The 26,956-nt window shown below is 27.5% G+C and overlaps 1 protein-coding gene across 1 annotated transcript in view; it reads right to left on the bottom strand.

Moving 5' to 3' along the window:
• Window positions 1-7,058: 7,058 nt before the first annotated feature.
• Window positions 7,059-26,956, bottom strand: part of LOC107436846 (thyroid transcription factor 1) — a 50,155-nt gene continuing 30,257 nt past the window's right edge. Inside the window, exon 2 of the mRNA XM_016048663.4 lies at window positions 7,059-8,812. Within this exon, the coding sequence (XP_015904149.3) occupies window positions 8,013-8,812 (800 nt within the window). The 3' untranslated portion in view covers window positions 7,059-8,012. The remainder of the gene's footprint in view (window positions 8,813-26,956) is intronic.

The following is a 26,956-nucleotide window of genomic DNA, read 5'->3' as shown; positions in this document are numbered from 1 at the left end:
CGACTAAAATAGTGCAATCTACTTATTTAATGTTCTGAAAAGAAATTCTGAAAAAAAAACTGTTGCACAGTCGACAGATTGTAAGACATGGCTCCCAGCAGATCACCGAAGTCTACCCGAGGTCAGCAGGCTGGTGGGTGACTACTCTGATCAGCATGTGAAGGGACCGAGGGTGTGTGGTATTGGCTCTCATTAAACTGTTCAACCGCAAAGTATTCGACTTCGAGTGCAGGTCATCTGGCTACAAAAGGGGACCATTCCTCTGTTGAGAATCAAAATTGGGATGTCAAGTCTTCGGATCATCTTTAGGGATGCTTCCCAGACAGTTGTCAATATCCCATTGTGCATATATCTAGTGCAACGAATATCTAGATAAAAAGTACTATACTATCTAGATATAAAGTACTATTTTTTTTGTGATAGAGGTTTTAAATCAAAGGTGTTAAATCGAAATGAAAAGATTTTGAATTGCTTTTATTTTATTTGTAATTTTGTACAGCAAGTAAATACATTTTAAATTTTCATTGATCTTATACTAATTATAACCAAAGATATATCTGAACATTCTTCGTTTATTAAAGACCATATCATGGTATTTTTCTGTCCAATGAATATGCACGAAACAGTAAAATAGCAATAAACTTTTCGAGATATTTATTACACATTAAAATTTTTTTTTTTTTTGCAAATTACTTAACTATTTTAAAGAATTTTTAAACAAATCCAATTTCTTAAAGGTTTTTGTTGCATAATTTTTATTCTATAGAAACATTGCTTTGCCTTATACTTCTTTTTTAAACTTTTGATTGAACAGAAGCACAGTAATACTATGATTTATTCGAATAAAACTGATTACGAATGTGGGCAAGGGATTAGTAGTATTCTCACAACACTTTAATAATCTGGATATATGTAGATTATCTAAAACTTAATCAATGATATTCAACTATAAAATGAAGTTTTCTTATCAATAATCATTAAATCATAGAATTGTTTTCTATGTAACTATGGAAAAGAACTTTCATAAACTACTAGAAAAAATAATAAGCAGAAGAAAAAATTAGTATTTGATTACTGACCTTGTTTGGCATAGATGATTCTTTTCTGAGGAAGAATAAAACTGACAAGAATGAATAGGTATAAAATCGTGTTTCTACAATTAAAGTTAAACTTCATTCGTCATCAAAATTTATTTTATGAATAATATTTGTTTTTTGCGTAAGAAAGTAAAGTAAAGGAAGAAATTGTTCCATAACTAAAAAGAGACAAAAATAGCATACGATCAATGTGTTCTATGCATTATTTTTTCTCACAATAACGAAAGTCACTAATTTTTAATTATACAACTTTTTTTCGCTCTATTACAGTTTGAACTTTGTTTCCACGTTCATAACAATAAAAAAAATCGTCTGTTTCATTTGAAATATATTTTTAAAATCGTCTGTTGCATTTGGTTTGTGTTTTTAATATCGTCCGTTATATGTAACGATAGTTCCGGTAAAGATATATACATTATTTTTTCTCACAGAAACGAGCGTCACTAATTTTTAATTATACAACTTTTTTTTCACGTTATTATAGTTTGAACTTTGTTTTCACGCTCATTACGATAAAAAAAAATCGTCTGCTTCATTTGATATGTATTTTTAATATCGTCTGCTGCATTTGATTTGTGTTTTTAATATCGTCTGTTATATGCAACAATAGTTCCGGTAAAGATACATACAGTGCAAAAAAGGGTTTCTTAAAATTGAGCAAAAATTTGTCAAAATAGATCTGAAACAAATAGTAATCGAATTTGAATACAACATCATATACTCATATGCAATTGGGTATACTATAGCCTACGTCACAGATCGTGTTATTCCTACTAAATTTAACTAATAAACAGCATTTTCTGCGAACCTGATTTCTAGCAACAAGTAAAAGCATCAAACGAAGTGTCTTGTTATAAGTTGCTACTCGCCAGGTTGGAATTGTATTAGTCTAGTTCCTTTGGAAATAATCTATATTGTTATTTTACCGAAGTTTATGAATTTAGTAAACATATTTAAAACTCAGTTTATTAATTAAACTAAAAGGTAAATGTTATTCCTAGTAAGTGGAAGTAGTTGTGCTTTTTTCATATTATACCCAATAGAATATTCGACTATTTTTTTTTTTGTTTCTCAGCTATTTTGACACATTTTTACTTTATATTGAGAAACACTTTTTTGCAATTATATATATTCAGAAATATCGCATTAAATTATACCAAAAGATGCGTCGTGAAGAAGACTTTTGGTTTTTCATATGAATAGTTTTCTATTTTATATCATTTTATTTTTATATTATTTTATTTTTACTTTATTTGTGTTTATATATATACATAATATTTCTTAAAATAAAATTAGTTTGTAAACATAACCGACTTTTAACGGACAGAATTAAGTTAACAGAATGGAAACAGATAGAAATTATACATCATAAAATCATTTAATAGAGTTTCCAAATATTTGAAAATTAAAAGATAATTGTCCTTTTTTCCCAAATAAAAACATACATGCATACTTAAACGTCGAATTTTCGTTTCTGTTGTATCCAGCGTAGAAAACATCAATCATTTCTCGCCAATTCATTCCGGAATGCTAATGAAATACTGGTGATATTCTTGGCGTTTCTCTAATTTTTGACATTGATAGCATGCCAATATTGGTGCTCTTGGAAATGAAAATATGTAAGTGAAAATCGTACTGTGTAAAAGTGCGAAAGTCTGATGTAAGATTATTCCATTTTAGTTGCTTAGATTTAATTTACTCCCTTTAAATCGCATATGAACCCTTGATTTTGTGTTAACCTGGAGTAAGGAGCTCCTTCATACAAATTTTTTTTGTAGTTCGGCATCATATTCAAAGAAATATTACAGCACAGTTTTTAGAGTGTAGTTCTAATGTAATAGAAGAATATTGAGAATTTAAAAAAAAAGGACTGTTACATAAGTTATTAAAAAAATTCTATTTCATTTAATGTAAAATATTCATGTCATACACTCTACATCATCTCCACCAAAAATCCAATAAAGTAAAAAATTTTTAAACTTTTCAAAATAATTATTAGAATTGATAAATGCTCGAAAATTTCACCTCCACAATAACAAGTAAATATATCATTGTTTTAAAAGTTATATTTCGAGATATTTGTTTCCATTTGCACATGTGCTTTAAATATTCCACAATTAGCATGTTTTCTTTTATTATCATGTTTCTACATGCATTTGAACCAAATTTATTATTATTATCAATTTTTAAAGAAAAAGAAAAATTTCCCGTATTACATAACTCGAAAAAAAAAGAGTGAGTCATAATTCCCTGTATTATATGTATCTTACAATTCACGAAAAACCGCCATTTTTTTCTTTAATTACTCTTTTCCTTCTTTACTTAAAAATCTTACATATCTTCCTTACATATCTTACAAATCTTACATATCTTCTAAATCTTACATATTTTTTTCTTTCTTTTTTTTAATTTTGCACTGAAATTTCACAAAGTGTCTATATTCCTTGACATGTTATGGCTTTTTGACTCAAAATATCTATTATTTTGCTATCATTAAGTAAAAGTTTGATACTAAATCAAATTATCAAATTGAAAATTTGTCCACTGTGCCCTTCCTTTCCAATTAATGGAAAAAATTTACTAAGTGTTATTTCCTCCCAAATATTATGTTGTTTTAATTTTAAGTATAAAAATACAATCATTTATGCAATAAAAATAATTTTATAAAGTTGTATTTATAGTTTTTGTAGGAATTGATTGGGATAATACAATATTTCTGAAAATTGTTAATATTGTTGCTTAATTTATCAAAGGTCTCATAATTACTTTCTTCATTTAATAGTACGTATTGAATTCTACAAGTGTAATAGTAGTTCGCAAAAAGTATTTAAGTTTATGATTTTTTTCTCATCTTACTTACAAAAACAGTTCACAAATGGCTACCTTTTCTTCAAAAAGAGTCAGTTTGGAATAAAAATGTTCCCTTTATAGAGGTATATAATAAAAATTAAAAAAAACATTCACACAACTAAATAATATACATCTTGTAATAATATACACAGTGTACAGACAATTAATGCTCATATTCTGTCTGAAAACTGAGAATCAGGGTTGCGCATAGCGTCGAAACAGCTGTATGCTCCCTCTATCTCTATGTGTCTTTTTAGTGCCTGCATTATGAATTGATTTGCTGTTTTAAAATCAAAAAGAGCTGAAAAGGATGATGTATTGCATCAATGAATGTTTGTAAAGTTGCTTAAAGATATCAAATTAAAATAACTTACTGTTGCTGTTCTGTATCTCTCATCTTAGATGGAATTTTTATTTTTTATTTTTTATTTTATTATATTTTTCTTTTTGCAAAACGAGTTATTTTAAAATAAATAAAATTATTTATAAATTTTTTATTAATGTTTTTCTCTAACAACCATGTCTTTAATAAAATATTCATTGCAGTTACGCTATAAAGCATTATAGTTACTTGGAATTACTTATTGTTGTTTTAATTTTCATTACCTTTGGAAAAATAACTGCTATTTACACTGTGAGAAATTCTGGATCAAATTGAGGTAAAAAGTATCGGCACTCAGGTTAATTTTTTCCTTCAAATCCATTCTTACTGCAACATGTTATTGAACAAAAGGTCTGATATATCGTATTTTTTACAGCAATTATTTTGGCAAAATCACTGAATCACTTTATTTAAATAAATATTGCTGCAAAAATTACAGTATAATATTTTACTGTAAAAACAGATTTTACGAACGATGCAAAGTACCAATACTTTATATTGTAATTTGATACAATGTCAGTGTTCTTATGTGTGGTTAAATCAATTTTCAATATTTCAAAGAAAATATTAAAAATTTTAATTAAATTTTTGAAACAAAACCATTTTTCTACAAATTCATTCAATATTTATATGTATTTTTAAACTGTTTGAAAAAAATGCAAAAATTTGAAATAAAATTTATATTTCTTTTAAAAGGAAAAATTTGTTTTTATCAAAATTCTTATAAAAATTACCACTTCCAAAAAAAAAAAGTAAAATTGTTTTGAATAAGTAACTTTAGTTAACGTTGAAACCGAACACATCCTATCTATTGTTTCCTTTATTGTTAACTGTAACTATATTAAAAACCATTACACCAGCAAATAAATATACTTCATATTAGAATTTTTTAAACATACTTATATAATGGACATCCGTCCAGCTTTAACTTGTTAACATTTGTTTGATATTCTCTAAGCTCAAAATTAACATACTAATAGACAAAGAAGGACAACAATTTTCTGGAATGCTTATTTTTAATTTCTCTTTGTAAATATTATCAAATTATTATATTTACAAAAATCATTGGAAAGACTTTTACAATAAACATCAATGGGCAACAAATTTACAATGCAACAATTCTCTAATGAAATTTGGAATAATATCTGTACAAAAAAGTATTCTTCGTTTATGATTTGAAACCTTAAACCCTACAAGAGTTAGTGCGGATTTTACATTGAGTAAACAAATTTTGTTATTTTCTTTTGGATGTAAAAATACATTTTAATGACTTATATATAAAATATATAATTGCAATGCGTGTAATCAAATTTCAATACTGCGAAATCAGCTTATTAATGCAATAATTACATTAGCACTTTTTTCCCTTACAAAATACCCAAATTTTTAAATTTTTTAAAATTTTTTTAAACTGTTTTATGATTTGCTTACATTAAATTAGTTAAGTTGTGTTCCACAGTAAGTAATAAAATTGTGTTCGATAGAAATTAATTAAACTAGCTGAGTGTTGTTTATTGCTTTTACTAATTTAACTTAACTACAAATACTTTGAAAAAAGGGACGTTACAATAATTAAAGCTAAAAGAAACTAATTTCTTTTTAATTAGATTTTTAGCTAAAAATTTTTAGTTTATACTGTTTCTAATCAAAAGAAAAATCTTTAATTTCTGTTCAATAAAATTATTTAGTTTATAGAATTTCTAAAACATAGTAATGTTATGTATCAAGAATTATATACTGTTTTCAGTACAAAAACTATTAACTGGAGAGTTTTGCAACAAATTCTTTTATTTATAGAGTTTAAATTAATTGTAACAGAAAGAGATTGTGATTTCTAACTTTTATTAATTTCACCACATTAATTCATTTCATGCATCATGATTTAAAATTTTTGACATCACATAAAATGCTGCTTTCATTAAATACTACTAAAATAGATTATATAGCAATTATGTAAGCATTTTTTTAATGAATGTACTTAAAAGATAAATATCAAATTTTAAAAAAAATTTATAGAAATATTTTTGCCACAAAATCAATATTTTAATATCAATTGTAAAATATCTTTTTTAAGAATTGAATGTAATAAAATGAGGAACAGAATTTAAGAACATCCGATAAGTTTTTATACTGATATCCAAATTTATAAATTAAAAAAAGAGATAGATTTAAATTAAATTATTTTGATACCAAAAAAAATTTCTTTTTGAATTTTACATTAATAATGATTATATTACAAATTTCTCTGATGTAAAGTAGTAATAATTCTAATAACATATTTTTATTATTTATAAATAAATTTTATACTAAAATAATACATTTATTATATTTTATTATTTAAACAAAATAGTTACCATTTGTGTTCGTATTAAAGATTGATAAGTGTTAAAGCATTTAAATATTTTTTATTAAATTGTATTTGAATATTAATTTAAAATCGTTTAAAATATTAAATTACTATATTATTCATAATCACGATTTTCATAACACAATGAGAAAAAAAAGTATATCCAAAATTACCAGAATATTTTACTACATTTATAGTATTTTTTTGAAGCTATGGAAACAACAAAATGCTCGGTAACTTTTATCGAAGTGCTTTTGTAATGATTTTGGTAAAATTAAATATAAAATATGGTTTTAAATTATGTGATAAAATTTGGTAATTTTATCTTGATACATTAGAGCATGGCATAAAAACCTTTCATTTAGTTAAATTTACTTTTCAGTTTTGTATTTTTTACGAAATGTGTGGTAATAAGAGCAATAATTTTGAAAACCGGAATTTTCGGTAAACTGATGATAACAAATGAATGATTTGAATACTGCATAGTTTGGTTTTATTTTTTCAGTGAAAGAAACACGCTTTTAAAAAGTACAGTTTTTCAACGTTAAACTGTACCTCAGTATTGTTTCCCGATGGGTACCTTCTGAACACGTTATTTTTCCCCAAAAGCACTCTTAAAACACACTTAATGATGTGACTTGATATTATTATATTGCTCACTATTTTCAATTGAAGAATAATATCACGAAAAATTGAAAACAGTATGGAAGTAGGAAAAAAAAATATATTATACACTAATAAATAAGATATATTCAACAGAAAAATGCTTTTTGTGAAATTTTAAAAAAACACTGAATCATCAATCAAATAGTTTTAATTCATCTACTATTGCTGAACTATAATTTAGTTTAAGTTATATAGAATATTTTCTTCTTTCTAATATTAATAAATATAATTTTGAAGTAGTATGAAGCATCTAATTTTGGTCACCGCAAAAATATTTGATATAACATAAGACAATGTTGAATTGTTCTGTTAAAAAATATCATAAATCAATATTTAAACTCTCAGCATTTAGTAAGAATGCAAACGCTTTTTGTACATTTCTTGGTTTTTCGGTTGAAGAATAATTTAGAAATTTTCGCTGACCAATAATTGTCCAGTGGTTTCACTAATGTAGATTGTATCCTTTGTTTCAATTAAAAAGAATATCATTTCATTTAGTATACCATCTTGCTCTCATGATCGAACTAGTTTTGGACGATAAATTGATTTAATAATTTCACGTGCGCGACATCATCAAAATATATGTACAATTTTCATCTCACTGAAGCTTAAAGAGGAATCTATAAATATTTACAAATATTGTTTCAGTCTTGAATTCAAGGAGATGTGATTACCAAGTCCTACCTTGTAATTGTAAATAAGAAGGGCACATAGCGGCATTGGTAACTGCGCTTAAGTCTAGATTTCCGGCCACAGCCTGGCCATACCCACTCATGCCATTAAGGGCTCCTTGCAGAGCTGCCGCGGCTGACCCACCACCGGTCAAGGAACATGTAGATTGTTGGGCCAAGGCGTGATGGACACGAGCAACTGCTGCCGAACTTTGAGCACAGGAGTCACCCAGGCAGCTGTTTCTGTGCGCCCCACCACCGCCGACCGAAACTTGCGGCTGGTGATGCTGTTGTTGTTGTTGATGCTGATGGGAAGCCTGCTGCTGCAGCGCCGTACTCTGGAGGAGGTCGCCGGCTCCGCTGCTGCCGTCATCTTCGGCCGACCCTGTCGAGCAGGGCTTGCCGTCTTTGACGAGCACCGGCACCGCGACTTTCCGTGGCGATTGGGACTGGGATTGCTGCTGTTCGGCCATTGCTTTCTCTTTGGCTTGCCGTTTGCACTTGTACCTGTGATTCTGGAACCAGATCTTGACCTGCGTAGGCGTGAGGTGGATCAGGCTGGCCAGGTGTTCCCTCTCCGGAGCAGAGAGGTACTTCTGTTGCTTGAACCTCCTCTCCAGCTCGTAGACCTGGGCCTGAGTGAAAAGAACCCGGCGTTTGCGACGCTGAGTTAAGGGGAACTGGACACCGGCCACTGTTTTTTGGTCAACTGCCGACGCTGCAACACTGCAAGCACTCAAACTGGACATATTCATATTGGACATAGACATCCCCGTTGAAGAACCCATCAGCCGGGAAACTGCAAAAGAAAACACTTTTGAGACGCAGATCAAAATACAAATGTAGCAGTAAAAAACGTTAAATAGTATACAACTATAGACATCAAATACATTTTCAAAAAAAAAAAATCTTACAAATAAACTATAAAAAACTAGAATGTAATAACGTAACCACAAAAAAATCGATCTCCTCCTCCCTCCACAGCAAATAGTTTTTATTTTATTTCTTTATTTTTTTACTTTATTTCTTTATTGTTTTTTTTTCGTATAAGAGAAGAAAGGATTAACTTTGTTCTTTATAGGAATGTTACTAAACAACGTGAAAAAACACAAACAATGCTACATAAGCAGGTTCCGTTTCCCTTTTTTTCCGTGTTGTAACTTGTTAATAATTTTTTTCTGCGTTTTTGTTTCCCTCTGTCGTTTTGTGTTTCTGCACTGAAAAAAAATATTCGCTGTATATAGTATATATATATATATATATATATAAAAAAAAAAAAAAAACTATAGTTTATCTTTTTTGTACGGCATTGAGTTTTTTTTTTTTTTTCAAGTTATTTAGCTTTATTTATTTTTGCACATTTGTATTTAATTCGAGTTTCGATTTCAATACATAAGCATAATTTCTTAGATAGAGTTAACAGGGAGAGATACAGTTAGATACAGTTACTAGAGAACAATTACTAGGGAGAAATATTAACTTTTTATTATATTTTTTAAATCTTTTGGAAAGTGCTTGATTCCTGAAAAAGAAGACAAAGTACTGCAACGCAACAATGACTGGTCAATTTTAAATACTTTCTCTCGTGTCGACTTTAGTGCTGAAATGAAATATCCACAATGGTAGGCAGATTATGGTGCTTTGAAGTGAAGCTAACAGTGAGAAGCTTTCCTCCCCAAGCTAAATGATTGCGGCTAGTTTCATTCAAAATATCTTTCAGGCTGGTGAATTTCTTTAATGTTTGATGCAAGAGTTTTCCTTTTGTTTTGGCTTGGGACAAAAATACAAGTCTACTTATAGAAAAATTGGTATTCGCTAATCAATATAGATCCAGAATTATTATCAATGATGTAAACAAAAGGAAATTAAACTTGCGACTGACAAATGAACTAATTTTTTAAAGATGAATTTCAATGTATTTGGGAATTTTTTAAAGTAAAATTTAAGGAGAAAATGAACAAGTTAAATTTTATTTTCTAGCAGCGAGTGAAGTCGATTGTGCACTTGAGCAATTGAGAATTTGCAACTCGAGAAGAAGGAGACCCCTGAAATCGCATGGTTTTCCATGATGCGTTAACATTACAGCTATTAGGCTTGGTTTACTATCACTCTGAAAAATGTTCAGATCAGATTAAATTGTTTGCCTGCAAGCGATGTCATACGCCTGCATCGAACCTGATTGGTATCTGTATTGTGGCATAAGCATTTGCCACGATTTACCCACGCTTTACGTCAACTGCAGGTATCCAATTTTGCTTCACCCGAATAGTTTTTCGAACTATAATGTTCAAATTTACAATAAATAGAATAGGAAAAAATTCAGTATAATTTTTCCGTAATTTCATTAAGGAGAAAAATATTTTTTGAATTCGAAATAAATAATCATATAAATTTCCTTTCGCGTAGAGAATTAAAATTTTGGAATATATTGATTAGATATTTTATTTTTTTTTTAAAAAAAAAGAAAAAAAAAAGCAAGAAGACTCGCATTTTTCCAATAAAAATAAATAAATTATTAAATAAGGGAAAAACTTTGATGCATAATTCTTACGCATAATTTGTTTCTTAATGTAACAAGAACGAATTCTAAAGACAATACATGCACAGTTTTGGAAAATAAGACTCTTTAATGCTGTATAAGAAAGAGAGAGGCAAGAGATCAATTTTTATAAATTCACTCCCCCCCCCCAAAAAAAGGAATCTAACTAACGATTATTTTAGTTTAATGAATACATATACTAATGCTTGATGTGTGAGTAATTTACCCAAATTAAGAAAATAAAATAACTTTGAAACGTGTAAATGGCAGACTGAGAAAATAAAAAGTATGGTCAAATTTACCATGTTTCTGGCTTATCGGAAAATCAAAATGCTCGATAATTTTTTCCGAAGTGATTTGCTAATGATTTTGGTAAAATTAAAAATAAAATATAATTCTGTAATATATGATAAAATTTGGTAAACGCAGAAAAAATCGGTAGCTTTATCATGACAACTATTTATTCGGCCAAAATTACTTTTTAGTTTTTTTTTTTTTTTTACCGAAATGTGTGGTAATAAGAACTTGAAAACCAGAATTTCCGGTAAACCATTACTAAATGCACAAAAAATTATCAAATAAATGGTAAAAATACAGTCTACTTCAGTCTTATTAACCAAAATTATTATTATTATTATTTTAATTAGGAAGGTCGTTATTATACAGTACGGTAATTTTACCCAATTTTTTCCTCTGTTTCTCTGTGCATAATCATGAATACTAAAGTACTTAATATTACTTAATACTATGAGTGAGAACTTTTTAAAGTTGCAAATAAAAAGCAAAGTTAAGAAACTACTTTTCTATCAAAAATATTTTAAAATTTACTACTCAATACTCAAATTTGTTATCAGGCAAGTGCATATGGAAGTGGAAAACAGTTTTGTGGTTTTGCTAAAATCTTTTAAGACAGTGCAACAGTGCATATTACCTCCTTCCCCTTCAAATTCCTGTATTTTTCAAGAAACATTAGTTTCAAAAATATTAACCTAATAGTTAAGGAGAGAAAATTTACAATTATTACTTCAAATGAAGTAAGAGTATTTAAAAGGAAAACTTAACTTTCTAGTCTATATGCAATAATTGCTGTGGTCACTTTTTTTATTATTATTATTAATTGAATCTATTTTTCATTTCATCCAATAGATTAACGTTGATAAATTAACTTTGATAAAACAGATTAACTTCGAAAAATTTCATTTCACTTTCACAAAGAATGACCTTGAAAATGCTACTGTATAAATTTTTAATTGTTGAATACTAAATAAGTTCTAAAATTATGTTATAAATAAATTAAAAAAGAAATGAAACTGTGATTAAATTATTGTGACTCGGTGAAACTTTGAAAAAACAAGTGGGAAATAAAGTAAAAAATTTTATTTATAAATTTTGTCATCGCTTACATTAATATTATTATTTTGAAATCAATTTTATTTTTGTCTATAGAGTATTTTTGTCCTCAAGGTTAATACTTCCAGTTCTCATTTGTACTTTTAAAATAATTTCCTTTTCTGCCAAAATCAATTTGTTTCCTAGCCCGATTTAACAAATTTCAAGCAATTATTAAATAAAAGATTTACAATCCTATCTTTTAATTCCTTCCTAGAAGTTTAAGATTATCGACGCGAAGTATATCTTAGAATCCTCGATTGGGAGAAAACAGAAGCTCTCTGTATAATTGCAAATTATTCTAGACACGTCGCGTCGAAAGCTATAATTGGTGGTAACAGCACAAAACAGGAGAGGAGTTTTCTGAATGGGATGGGGCTCGTGAGGAACAGTGAACAATAAAATAAAGAATTGGGGTGGAGCCTGATGGAATTTTCATTAGGGGGAGCGATGTGTATAACCAATTTATCGATGTGGAAGTCAGATGACTAAGTTGAGTGAGGACAAGCAAATTCAGAGGGAAAAGATTGAGTCCAGCTATAAACGAAACATTTAAAGGGTTGCCCCGCAATCACCACATTGATTAAATAGTTTTAGAATTTTTGTCAGAAATGAAGGTAATAAGTACATGTGTTATTTTTAAGACTCGAAAGCCGTCAGTTATCTAGTTCACTTACAGACTAAATTATTTGCCCCGTAAAAGAGCGGAATCAAGAGTTTTCCACACTTTACATAGGTGATGTGAGCATTAATGACTTCAATATTGTTAAAATTCAAAAGTTTGTATCTCTCATTTCATTATACTAATTCCCACTCAAATGCGATATTATCTTAAATCGCTCGATTCTTTGCAACACAGATATTAAATTGATTGATGATTGATACTATTCATCAACAACTTTGTTGATTGTTTGATAGTATTAACTTGATTTTTCGATATCAAACAATGAATAAACAACATTATGTTAGTTTAAACGTACAGAAAAAGTTGCTGCGGTTCCAATAAAAAACTTTTTTTTTTCACTTTTAATATTGTCTAACATATTAGAGAGGTAATTTGAGAAATGAAACAATTTTCGGTATTTTAATGGATCGCCATAGATAATGTGCACATTATCTAGATTATATAATCTGTAGAATAACTGATTTCTGTGCATGTATAGTGGCCACATGTACATGGGAGTCAGCAGAAAATATTTAAGCAAAGAAACAAAAAAAAAAAAAAAAACTATTACCAGTAAGTTTTAATGCGGCATATAAAAACCATCTTTTAACAGCTGACTCAATTTTGGGTTTATGACAACTAATGTTTAACTCCGTAGCCTAGTAATTTTGAACCCAATCCAGAAGACAAAGGAACTCCTGGATCAAGTATTTTCAGAAATTTGCCTACGTGGAGGACATTTTGATGGAACTAACCCACATTTGGGTTACATGGAGAGAAAACCACGAAAATCTTCCACGGTTAGTCTGATGGCAAGGGGACTTTAACCCATGATCAATCTACCACTGAAGATATTTTACGTCTACACTGTGGTCGGTGCGAGTCGGGTACGATATTTGAATCGACCAGTCATCGCTGAGATTTGAACTCGGTGCCCCTCATTGAAAGGCGAGCACTCTATCCCCTGAGCGATCACGGTTCTTTTGAATGTGGCATTAAAATAGTTAAAATCAGTTTGATTTTCCAACAGGAAAAAAATTTCAAAAGCTTCTCTGAGTTTCTTCGAGGAGTTTTTAGAAATTGTCCTCTTATTTCTCTCCTTTTCCTACGACTGTCAAACAGTTTTTTTCCGTACCGCCTTCCTTTTTAGTGATTCATTAGAATTTTGTAGAACTTTTTTTTTTCTTTTCTTAAATATTAATTTCTACCCCCAATTGTGAATGACATGTCTTTTGACTTTTTTACAAGGGTACTAAAACTGTAAATTGAGAATTGTCATTAATTTATTCTATATATAATTACGTTTTTTATGATTTTTTCTGAAAAAATATTCCACTTAAAATTCTAAAAAATTCTTGCATTATACAGGTAAATTTATTTTTAAAAACATTCAAATAATTACTAAATCAGAAAGGAATTTCATTTTATAAGAGGTCAAAAATTAAAAAGTGTAAATGGTTAAAGCTAGGTTTAGAAAAAAAATATAATTGGCAAAATAAAAATTATACAAATTAAAATAGTTTTTAATTAAAGACTAATAAAATACTAATTAAAATAATTCTTTTCAAGGAAATCAAAATAATATTTACGCAGTTAATTGTGATAAATACGAAGCAAATTGGATTTTGTGACGGTTTCCAAATTTTTCTTAACTTGCAACCATTTTATTAATTAAAAGTAACATTTAACTTAAAATTTATACAACAATAATGGGAATTCATAAAAGATTCTTAAATTTTAACTAAAATTCTTTTTACAAAGGTGAACAATTTTAATAAAATTAATTAAATGTGAAGAGAATGTAAAACGCTAATTAAATTCTATCGCAATTCTTTATCCTATACAAAAAATGTATGACTTCCTCGAATATTTAAGAAATAATATTTTTGATACTGTTACAATTTATGTTACAATTATATACTACTCGCAACTTAAACAGTATTAAAAGTAATCATATACTTGACTGACAAAATACAATAATTTTGTAATAAATTCCTTATGCGCTTATCATCCTTAATTAAATTAAATATTTGTTTCATTTTTTCTTCATGTTCTTTTGAATTATCTGTCTATACATCAAAGAAAGTTTATATAAGCAAAATAAATTACTATGGTAAAATAGTTTTTCATAAATCATTAAATCGATAATAAAAATTTTTTTAGGCATTAATAAAGAAAGAAAAGACTTAATTATTTATTTAATGCTCATATAAAGCCTGAAAAGGAAGTTGCGTTTGAATTTTTTTTTTAAATCTACCGATTGATAGAAAGTCATTAGTAAACATTATATCATAGTTAAATATTCATATTACCAATTAAGGCCACAAAAACTTAATTACATTTTTTTCAATAACAAACAAATATAAAAAACTTCATTTGTATTAACATTATAAAAAATTCTAAGGAAATAAACACAGTTAATTGAAAAATTTCTAATTGCGTTTTTGTAAGTCTGTGAAAAGCTTTATTCAATTCACTAACAAATTTGATCAATAAGAATTGTTTTTGTGCTATTGACTAGAAAAGCAGGGTATTTACACTTTTTTTTAGCATCCAGGTTCTTTTTTTACGAGTGATTAGATACTGAAATATTTATTTTAAAAATGTTTTGTTTGTATACATATTAGAAATTAGTTTTTAAATGGAGGAATGGGTTTGATTTAAAATGGGCGATTTTTTACTGTGTTCAAAATTAAATTAAGCCATTTGCAAAAAAATTATTTGCAATTAAAAACTGTTTTTCTATTTTAAAAGCGTTCATTTCTTTCTGTTCAAAGTAATTTGTAATCTGAAAAAGTATTTATTGTGACTAATACATGATTTTTTATGAAGAATTTAGAGATCATACTTAAGATGAATTAATTTAGAGATCTATTTTTGATTTTATTGCGGAACATTTCAGTTATAATTTCAATCATAATAATTACATAAATTTATAACGTAATAAAAGCTGTTAAATATTTTAGAATAACAGAATTTTGTTAGAAAATTCTTCTGCACAAACTTTCAATTTAAAAAAGAAAAAAATCAACGTTTTAATGATTAACTTGCATTTAATGCTTAGAAATAATATTATATTATTTATACTTGCTAAATATTTTAAATTCCTGAAATAAATATTGAGAAAAAAACACGGCCATAACTATAAGAATATGGTAAAATTTACCGTGTCTCTGTAATGGGAATACCGAAATAGATCGTCAATTTTTAAGGTGGCGCTTTGGTAATGATTTGGTAAAGTTAACAATAAAATATAATTTCCTAATATGTGATAAAATTTGGTAAATTTGGTAATTTTATCATGATACCATAGTGTATGGCATTAAAACAGTTTATTCGGTTAAAATTACTTTTTAGTTATGCATTTTTTGCTAAATGGGCGATAATAAGAACTATAATTTCTAAAACTAGAATTTTCGGCAAACCGCAACCATATGAACAGAAAATTTACCAAATGAATGGTTTGAATACTGTATATTTAGGTTTTTACGTAAACTATGCTTACATAAAGCATGTAATGATAAAGCATATATAAAAATAACCATACTCTTTTATGTCACTTAAAAATCATTATTTATTTCAAATCTTTCAGTCAGCTGTATTAATCCTATTGCTTTTGCTACTAAACGTCATTCGAATCAAACAAAATTTTTTATTCAATGTTTCCTTAGATATGTCAATTGATCTTAGATGATATATAGTTGATTTCTTAATTCATTGAATATCAAATAATTTTAAGTTAATTCACTTTAAAACTACAATTCTCATAAAATAATGCTACTTTAGTGGTATAACTACTAAATAATTTTTCAGAAGTATAAAAAAAGTAATAATTTTTCTGAAGAGTATAAAATACTATGCCCTTAGTGATAGAATTTTTGATAAATATGTCGGATAGTTTTTAATGATTTTTTATTTGTCTATTTTACTTAGGTGCGAATTTTTTTGTCAAAAGAAAATTACTGATTACCTTACGTTTATGAAAAATAAAAATCTTAGTTTGGCATGAATTTGGCGTACTGTTTGAAATGGTGAGCTCTTTGACTAAAAAATGTTATACACCCACACGGCTTGATTTTTTTCCTTCCAATACTTCATTATCTTAACAATGAATTACAAAGTTGTACTTTCTAAGTAAAAGTCACCCTATAAAAGCAAAATGGCAAAGAAATTCACAGTGGTTACTTTCTCAATTGTCAAAATCTTTAATAAAAATAATTAAAGTTTTCGTCTAATAATAGATGTTGATACAATAACACCCTGAATTACTTCTGCCTAACAGTTGGTTCTTCATTTCTTAAAAAGAAATTTTCTTGTTTTTTGACCATGACTTACATTTGTAAAAATGTAATACTTTGTATTAAAACAAATTCTAAAGTCATAATGTCTAATAATGAATTGTATTTATTAAAAAAAAAACTGAAACAATGTTCCTTAATAATAGCTATGAAAAATATGAATTACGCTGTTAAGATTTCCGAATCAAGTAAAGGTAAAAAGTATTGGCGCCCATCCATTAAACCAATTTTACCGTAAAAAATTATTTTAACCGTAAAACTGCACAAACATAATTTTTAAAGTAATATTTAATTACAGTGACTCAGTGATTTTTACAGTAAATACTACTGTAAAAATTACGGTTTATCAAATTTTTTTGTTCAGTAAAATTTCGCACTAAAAATTTATTTTACTTTAAATGGTGACTGACTACGGATAATTTTTAATGTAATTTGATCCCAAATTTTTACAGTGTAATATGCGTAATTGGACAAAATTATATATTATTTTTCGATTGATATTTTTTAAAAAAGAATGTAAATTTTAATTTTTGAATTTTTTTTCTATATTTTTACTATTTATAACTAGTTTGAATAACATTTTGCCTTACCAAAATTGAAAATATTAAATACATCTTTCACATAAAAAAAATTACAATTAAGAAGAAAAAAAAGCTTTTGCTCAAGCATATTCAAGGGTACTAAAACCCATTTCCATTAATTTGCTTTTCATGAGTTTTTTATTCTTTGCTATATTTTTACACTTTTTATTATTTGTTTGCGCTACATGTCTTTTTAACTGAAATTTTAAAAACATTTTCTTTAAAAAAATCTTTAATTAAAGAAAATTATATTGCACAAGTGTGTTAAACGTTATGAAAAATAGTATTTAGGAATTGTTATTGTTATTTTCATTATTATTTTGGAAGACGCTTATATTTTGAATTTTTTGCTTAATTTGAAACTCTTATTACTGGTTTGAACTAAACTTTGTTTTACCGAGATCAAAAGCTTAAAAAATCCTTCAAATAAAAGAAATTGTATTGGACAAAAAACATATAGCTATGTTATTAAAAATCATGGCTTCAAGACTCAATTTTTCTTTTAATATTTGAAGAGCAATATATACAATTAATATTGTCACATATATGCAATAAATATTTTAATGCAACATTGAAATAATTTCTCTCCAATATACTCCCTTTTTAAAATAGATAATATTTTAAGACGAATGTTAATTTTGCGATTTGTAATTTCTGATGGCTATGTCTTTACATTAAGTTACAGTAAAGTTAATGTTAGATTTTGATTAACATTTTTTGAAAAAAATCTTGGTTTACAGCACAAGTGTAATAATTGTGTCATCTTTTTTTTCGTTTTTAAAATTATTTCGTTTAAAATATTTTATATTTCAACATTTGAAAAATTTAAATTTATTATTATAAGTATTTTTATAAAAATTTACTTGAGATAAATTACGAACATTTTAAATCCAAACAAACTATTTACTTCTTAAAATGTCACTTATATGGTTGTTACTATTTCCTATCTTTAATAATAAGACGATATACATTAGCTAAATTGGAATTACACATTGTAATGAGAATTGGAATTACATATGAATTTTCTACAAGACAATATGGCAACAATTGTTTAAAATAATATTTAGAAGAGTAATTAAGAGATATCTAAAAAGCACAAACATTCTATTCAGTGGTTAAATTAATGCTTGAAAATAAGGAAAATCTAAATAGTAACAAAAGTACAAAAAGTGATAATTTATTTTTGAATTTTCATTAATTATTGATATTTTTCATCTCCATTATTTTTTTTTGTTTTGTTTTTTACATTATTTTTAAACTATGTAATTTTAAAAGTCAAAATATAACATTTAAATACGGTTGATCGAATAGTTATTGAGAAATAAAAATTTTAATATTTAACTTTTTGCAAACTTAAATTTTAAAAAAATTCAATTTATATCATTTAAACGTCTCATTTTGCCAGTTAAATTTACATAGTTTTGACTAAAATAATGGGTGATAATTCTTCGACCATTATTGAATACAATAATAATAAAATAACTAGTACTCATTAATTTATACGTGAGATTATATTTAGATAAACAAGTTTTGTAATTTTGCAGAAAAGTTTTCGAGTAGTTTAAAGTGTTTTTGAGCTATGGTAAAATATGCAAAAATATAATTAATCTGGCTCTTAATTCTAGCCCCAATAATTAAGCTAACCCTTACAAAAGAAAATGAGGTTATGTTTCGCACCAAAAATAACCTTATTAATAAACCTCAATTTTAACCTAATTTACACCTTACAAAATCAACCTCACATATAACTCAGAAATAATTTTAGTTTAGATAGGGGGGAATTATTCACAACTCAAATGTACGTATTTGCTTGAAGTGTTAAAAAAAATAATCCGCACAGCTCTAAAAAAACCTCCCTAAGCTGGTTGCTCTAAGGAAGATTTCCATCAACTTCAAGCGTGAATAAAACAACTTCATACACCTTTAGAGGTTGATCTCTTGAGGTTGTTTTTGAAATCAATTTTGAGTAAACCTCAAATCAACCTTGACACCTCTAAACAACCTCAAATAAACCTCAAGAACACCTTAAATTTATGTATGGGAACCAATTATTTTCTAAACAAATTATTTTTTTCAATCCTTGATAATATTGAAATTATGCAACAATAAATAAATACGAAGTGAAGTCCAGAGTAAATGAATAATCTACGATCTGAATTATTGACAACGATTTTTCTAAAACTAATTGTTGGTGTTGATTGAGAATTGTTGGTGTTGATTTTATTCTCAACTAAAGTTTAAATTCAAAATTTGTTGAATTTTCGTTTCAAAATATTCTTAATTAAGATTTAATTCAAACTGAAAAATTAACTGTAAGAAACAAAAATATTCTCTCTCATGTATAACAGTTTATTCGGGTTATACATTTCCATGGAACCAATGTAAGCAAAAAATGCTTCATAATAACTATTGTTGGAACAAATTAAATTATTTTAAATGATGATTGGGCATTATACGTCAAAAATTTTGTTATTTTAACTTTTAAATTCATCTACAAAAAAAAAATTAACAAAAATGAAATTAAAACAAATTTTATTTTTGTTTCTTGTATAAGTAAAACATAGAAATAAATTAAATTATCGTATCGTAATCTGAATATTTGAAAAAAAATACTTTGAAATTATTGATTTGAATTAAAAATACATCAGTGATTGTTTCTGAAGAAATTTCATTTTTTATATACCTCACTCTATTTTTCATTTAATAATGAAAATATATTAAAAATTTTCTCATTCTTATTTTTCCGAATGAAAATGAAAGAAGAGCTACAGCCGTTTAGCTCCGTTTCAGCTCTTCTTTAATTTCTTCAACTAACCTATTGTTTTTGGGAGCTTCTTAAGAATGGCAGGTGGTTTTGATAAATTGTTTTCTCATTGTTGAATTGTTTACAATTGCTTTATTCTTAACTAAATTTTAAATCTGAGGAATTTGCCTTTCAAATTTTTACTAATTAAGCTTTTCTTAAAATTAAAATATTATGATTAGTAAAAAGAAAGTTTTCCAAATTAAATTGTCTCTGTCATGCATTGTCTTTCATTCTGGTTATGAAGCTCTACGAGACCAATATAAACTAGTATATTTCATTCGATCTTTAACAAAAAAATTAAATTATTTTAAATGACGACGTAATAATATTCACCCAAGACTTCATAAATCTTAATTGTTTATTTTTCAAATTCATCCTCGCAAAAATGAATAAATGATTTGCTATTCAAACCTATTTTATTTTTAATTCTCTCTTGAATAAGACGTAAAAATTAGTTTAATTTGCGCGCCTAAATCATAATATTTAATACAAAATGCCTTGATATAGCAATTCAAAATACTGTAGTAATAGTCTTTGAAGAAATTTAGTTCTTCAAATATACCTCTCCCCTTTATTTAATAATGAAATATATTAAAAATCTTCTTCCTTTTCTTACTCTTTTTTTTCTTCTTCTTCATAATCCTTCGTCTTCCCAAATGAAAATGAAAAGAGGAACTAAAACAATCGACCTATTGTTTTTGGGAGCTTCGTAATCATGTCAGGAGGTTTTGATAAATTGTTCCCCCGCGAATTAAATTGGAAATTGGGGGAAAGGGGGAAAGCGTAGTTAACTTAGAGGCCGTTAATATTGCTTTAATTATGGAACAGCCGGCGGCAATGTTTGCTTTCTGGCAGCAAGCTCCGTGATGAAGTGCGCTAGCGACGAAGCCTCAAGTACTGCTGACGAGATCCAACCGCTTTTAAACTGCACCCGTGTTCGTAGACGATTCACGGAAACAAAAGAATGGAATGCTTAGAAGCCTTTGTTGCAGTTTTACAATTCGGGGTAATGTAAAGCTAGTGCTAAGAATGTAATGAAAATCTGAATTTCTAAAATAGTTTTTATTGTTATTTTGCGATTTTTTTTTTCCTTTGAAATTTTACCGCAAAAAGTTTCCTTGTTATAAGTGTTCAGGAAAAGCAAAAAAAAAAAAATGAAGTCGGTCTTCTTCACAATCGAGGGGGAAAAAAAATGGAGGAAAGTTTAAGGTGTGTCTTTGTATAGGGTTAAGTGAAATCATATTGGCTTAAGAATAAAGTTGCGAAAAATAAAATAAACTATAAAATATTATCTTTGAATAGGATAAGTCTGATATGATTCTCACATGATTCTTCTGATATGATTTTTCAAAATGAAGTTTAAAGCATTTAAGAATGTGAGTTTTTTTTTTATGTTATAAGATTTTTTGTTATATATATGTTTTAAGCGTGCCGTATTTAAAACTCATCGCTGAATAGCGTTTCACATTAAACTTTTTTTAAGTTTTTTTTCCGTCTTAGATATGTAATTTACATTTATTTTTGATTTTAACTTGCAAATCCATGTAATTGAAGTCAAAATTGGAATAATCCGAGTTTTTGTAACTCTCTTTTTTTTCCCCTCTTTTTTTAGCATCTGAAAGTGTCATTATTTTCCAGCCTGTCATATTTATCGCAAGGACTTTTTTTTTAAAAATCTTTTGAAAATATTTAGAAAGTAAGCTTTGAAATTTGAGTCTTACAAATAAATTTTCATTGTTTCTGCTGGTGTTAATTTTTCAAACATTCTTCTTATTAACAATAATTCAAAAATGTCATTATTAATAAAAAGCCTAATCTTAATAATTTTTGAACAGTTGCAATTGTGGAAAAGAATTGTGTTATCTATATTTCTTTAAAAACAGATAAAATAATTTATTTTCTATATAGAAATTTTGCATACAAATGAAGTAAATGCTAAAGGCTACAAGTTTAAAGATTGAGATTTCTTTAAATGGATCAAATCTAGAATATTCATAGTTTTAAAATACTGATTTTTTCAATTCAGTTTTATTAATCTCTATTACATAACATTAGCTTCAATAATCTTAATAATATATATAATAGTTTCCCTAATTTTTGTCACACATTTTTTTTTCATTTGTCCTCATTAAACATGCTTAAATCATAAGCTAATACTATTGCAATATCTTTCAGGGGTCAAACAACATCATAGATTTAAAAGCGTCAAACCGTAAATGTTAATGTAATATTACTTTAAAAAGTGGGGAGTTGAAGAATACAGAATAGGTGAAAAATGAGGAGGCTTTATTTGTTCTATTATTGTTCTTAAATAATATTTTTCTTAGTACAATAGTAAAAAAAAAGAAAATATTTTATTATAACATGTATTTTAATACTTGTTTCCACTAAAAATTTCATAAGTAGTCGATGTACAAGCCAAATTTTTGCGACTATCCAAGTAAATTATCCATATATTTTTAAAAGTAGTAAAATTTATAAATTTTAATTTACAGCAAAAAAGGTTAGCAATTGAGTACAAAGAGGGGAGTTGAGGAATACAGAATAGGTAAAAAAAATGAGGAGCCTTTATTTATTCTATTATTATTCTTAAATAATTTTTTTTTCGTACAATAGTAAAAAAAATATATATAATAAATTATTTTACTATAACATGCATTTTAATACTTGTTTCCACTAAAAATTTCATAAGTAGTTGATGCAAAAACCAAGTTTTTGCGACTAGCCAAGTAAATTATAAATATATTTTTAAAAGTATTAAAGTTTATGAATTGTAAATTAGCACTAAAAAGTTTAGCAGTTGAGTATGAAAAAAAATTTGAATTGAAAACAATAGTTTTTACAGTTGTAGTATTAATTTAATGATTTCAAAGCTAAAAATTGAAACGAGTAAGTTATGTTACAACATTCTATCGTAACGCGTTACATATATTTCCACAATTGGTGTAAGGACGATATTTTCAATATTATTTTAATTTTTCTATGAGTCATTTGTAAGTTGCTTATTTTGCGATAAGTTATCTGTAAGTTGTTGTCCAAGTTTGTAATATATATATGTGTTTCCAATGCTTATTAAATTTTATAATAATTCAATTTGGCATTTAATAACTATATTAAAAGCCAAAATGTAAGAAAAAAAATATTTTATTTAAATAAATGAGGTTGTTAATAACACAATATGTTACGGCTTAGAGAGGGGGGGTGATGGTAATTTTTAGATAATTATTGGATGGCTTGATATGTTAACACAATGCTTGAGATAGCCTCATACAATTACAACAAAAAATTCTAATTTACTTAACACTCTTTATTTCATTACTAAAGTTTTAAAAAAGGGCGATGAGTTGAATAAATATTTTATTCCATTTATTATATTAAGTATTTACAAATATGGTATAGACATTTTTGAATTAGTATAAATATAGGGTTAAAAAATATCTGGTAAAATTACCGTACTGCATGGTATTGATATTTCTAGTATTGCAAAATCACAATTCTGATTAATAAAACCAAATATACGGTATTTAAACCATTCATTTGATAATTTTTTCGTTCATATTGTAACGGTTTACCGAAAATTCTGATGTTCAAAATTATAGTTTTATTACCACACTTTTAGTAAAAAATACAAAGCTAAAAAGTAAGTGTAACCGAATAAAGGGTTTTTATGCCAGACTCTAAGATAAGATAAAAATTACCAATTTTTACAATATATATCAAAATATTATAACACATTAGGAAACCATATTTAACTGCCAATTTAATCAAAATCGTTACGAAAGCGCTTCGGTAAACAATACTGAGCTTTTTGGTGTAGGATTCTTAGGTAGAATTCTTAATGTAGGATTCCAAACAGTCCAAGTCAAAGCAGTTCAACGCTGATAAATGTGCAATATGTTGCTACCTTAATAAGATGTTAAAATGAACCATGTTTCCATTCAAATTGAGCCATGGTATCTAGTAATTCAGTTTAGAAAGTACAGGCCTCCCCTGATCACATTTTATCCTGTCTGGGACTTACCAGGCAGGACCTGGTTCAAGCTCCCCTGTTGGTGCTAGACTTTCTCAGAGTGAACGAGCTCATGGATCTGATCTAGCTCTGCTGGTCATGGGGATGAGAACAAGAACAACAACAGAAAGTACAATAATACAGTTCAACTTAAAGCCATATTAGGGTTTTCAAGAAATTGGAAATTTAATATAATTTAACATTCTCCAAAATTTCTAACACTTCCCTTCAAGATTACCCAAAGAGCTTTTAGCCAGTGCTACTAACTAATCATTATATTTAATAGTAATGATAATAATTACTATTAAAAAAATTCCGAATGAATCGTTTTTGTTTTCAATGAAATAATAATAATAATAATAAAAAAATACATGGCAACTTTGAACCTAAAGCTAACACTCTTGACGAAACAGAACGATTATTCAAAAGTGAAATGGAACTTAATTTCAAGAGTATTTTTGGTAGCCACTTAAACTCATCCTAACCCTGTTGTTACAATCGGTTTATTTTCATACAGACGAATCGTCGCCGACAGCCCAAGGTTATAATTAACTCATCACAAGCATCCTCATTTCAAAAACTTCCGCCACTTCAAATATTCTAGTTGAGTCGGTAGATTGATTCGTTTTACAGTATGGCATCTAAAAATATTTAAGAATTAAGTAACAAGTTGGTGGATTTCTTTTTACCTCGTACCTTTTTTTTTTTTTAGTTTACAGGCTGCAATTGGTAACTTATTCTCCAATTTTATAACTGTCGTTGAACAGCCGACCCAATTTTTTGGGTTTACGACTACTAATGTTCAACTCCGTACCTTGTAATTTTGAACCCAATCCAGAAGACAAGGAAACTCCTGGATCAGGAATTGAGAGAAAATTGACTTCGTGGAGGACTTTTTGATGGAAATAACATGCATTTGCTTTACATGGAGAGGAAGACCACGAGAACCTCCCACGTTTAGCCTGACGACGAGGGGACTCTAACCCACGATCCGTCTACCACTGAGGATATTTCACGTCAGCACTGTGGTCGGTGCAAGCCGGATGCGCAATTCGCATCGACCAGCCATTGCTGGTATCGAACCCTGGTCCACCTCATTGGAAGGCGAAAGCTCTATCCCCTGAGCCATCGCGACTCTATTCTCCAATTTGTTTAAAATTTTATTCCATTTATAAAAAAAAGCTGATCTGTCATTGTGAATTATTGGGATTCGATCCTCAATGATGACTTCAAGCATACTTAGCTTCAGATCGATGGGAACCAGCTTGTGTGGGAAATAAAGTTGGCTTGTGCGCGATGCTAACGAAATCCCTACTGTAAATACCATTAATACAGTTTCGGGATATTCCCAACTTACATTTTAATCAGTACTTTTAGACGAATTTTCTCTGAAGAATTCGATTCGCTTGACAGATTATCCGGTTTATTGAAGATGTAATAGCATAATGTGGTTTATTTATTGTGGATTTTAGGCATTTCTTCTTCCTTTGAAAATCAGTATCGAAATTCTTTCAACTTATGAAACAAGACAACTGAATTCCTTACATTTTCTTGGTCATAAGATCATACCTTTCTTAAACTCCTGCATCATTCATTTCCGACATTATATACATTTCCTTCACAGCTTTAAGAAATTTACGGATTTTAAATCTATTGCTGCCATATTTGAAGTTTATTTACCAATCTTTTTGAATAAATGAGACAAAACACATGAATAAGGTTAAGTTCTAATGTCTAGATAATCATTAATTTAATTGCAAAGACATTACTAAGCAATTTAGCTAATTCCTTATAGAGAGTTTAGACTCGTTGCTTACAGATTGATAACTCTTTCCTTCGAACTGATTGAATTTATGAAACAAAACATCTGAATTCTACACATGTCCTAAAGTGCATGGCTTTTAAATATCCTTTATATGGGTTTAAAATATTATTACAAATTTCTGGCTTATTAAATGTGCATTTTGCGCTCTTTTATAACAGGTTTTCAGTTTTCCCACCATTTTTTTTTTTTAAGAAATACCTGGACTAGATATTTTTCTAAAAGCGTATTTAGTAGTGCAGGCAGGAACATTGTCAATACAATTACAAACGTAAAGTGATATTTCTCCTTTTGTTTATCTAAAAATATAGTCATAGCAAATTCAACTACTAGTAAAGAGTGCTAAGATTCATTTCGCCGTTATTGTATATAATACGGCTTAATAAAATTAAAAAAACAAAATTGCATTGTAAGTTCACGTGGATTTTTTAAAAAAAAACATGTATATGTTGTTAAATAGATACAACAAAAAACAAAACTGAAATAAGTCTTCTAAATATAAACAGATTAAACGTAGTTTATCAACAAATATGACAAACGCTTTAAAAAGCACTATACTTCACACTCTATAAATAATATACTCCTTGAAATCTTCACATATTTTATATTTTCTTCATTTTCCCTTTCATTTGTTTACAATTGCTTTAATTGCTATAATAATTAAAATATTACATTTATTATAATTAATTAATGTATAATAAATAACTAATGTTCATTGTAACTTGGTATATTCATTTATTTTATTGCAATTGTTTTTACTTTTTGTGCACATTAATTAGTGTATGAATCATTTGAAATAGCCAGATTAATAAGGAAAAAATGTTTTATTAAGATT

Source organism: Parasteatoda tepidariorum, chromosome 6, assembly GCF_982258835.1.
Source record: "Parasteatoda tepidariorum strain Cologne lab strain chromosome 6, Ptep-v5.0, whole genome shotgun sequence".
NCBI classification, from domain to species: domain Eukaryota; kingdom Metazoa; phylum Arthropoda; class Arachnida; order Araneae; family Theridiidae; genus Parasteatoda; species Parasteatoda tepidariorum.
The sequence above is the reverse complement of the archived record's forward strand: the minus strand, read 5'-3'. Positions and strand labels throughout refer to the sequence as shown.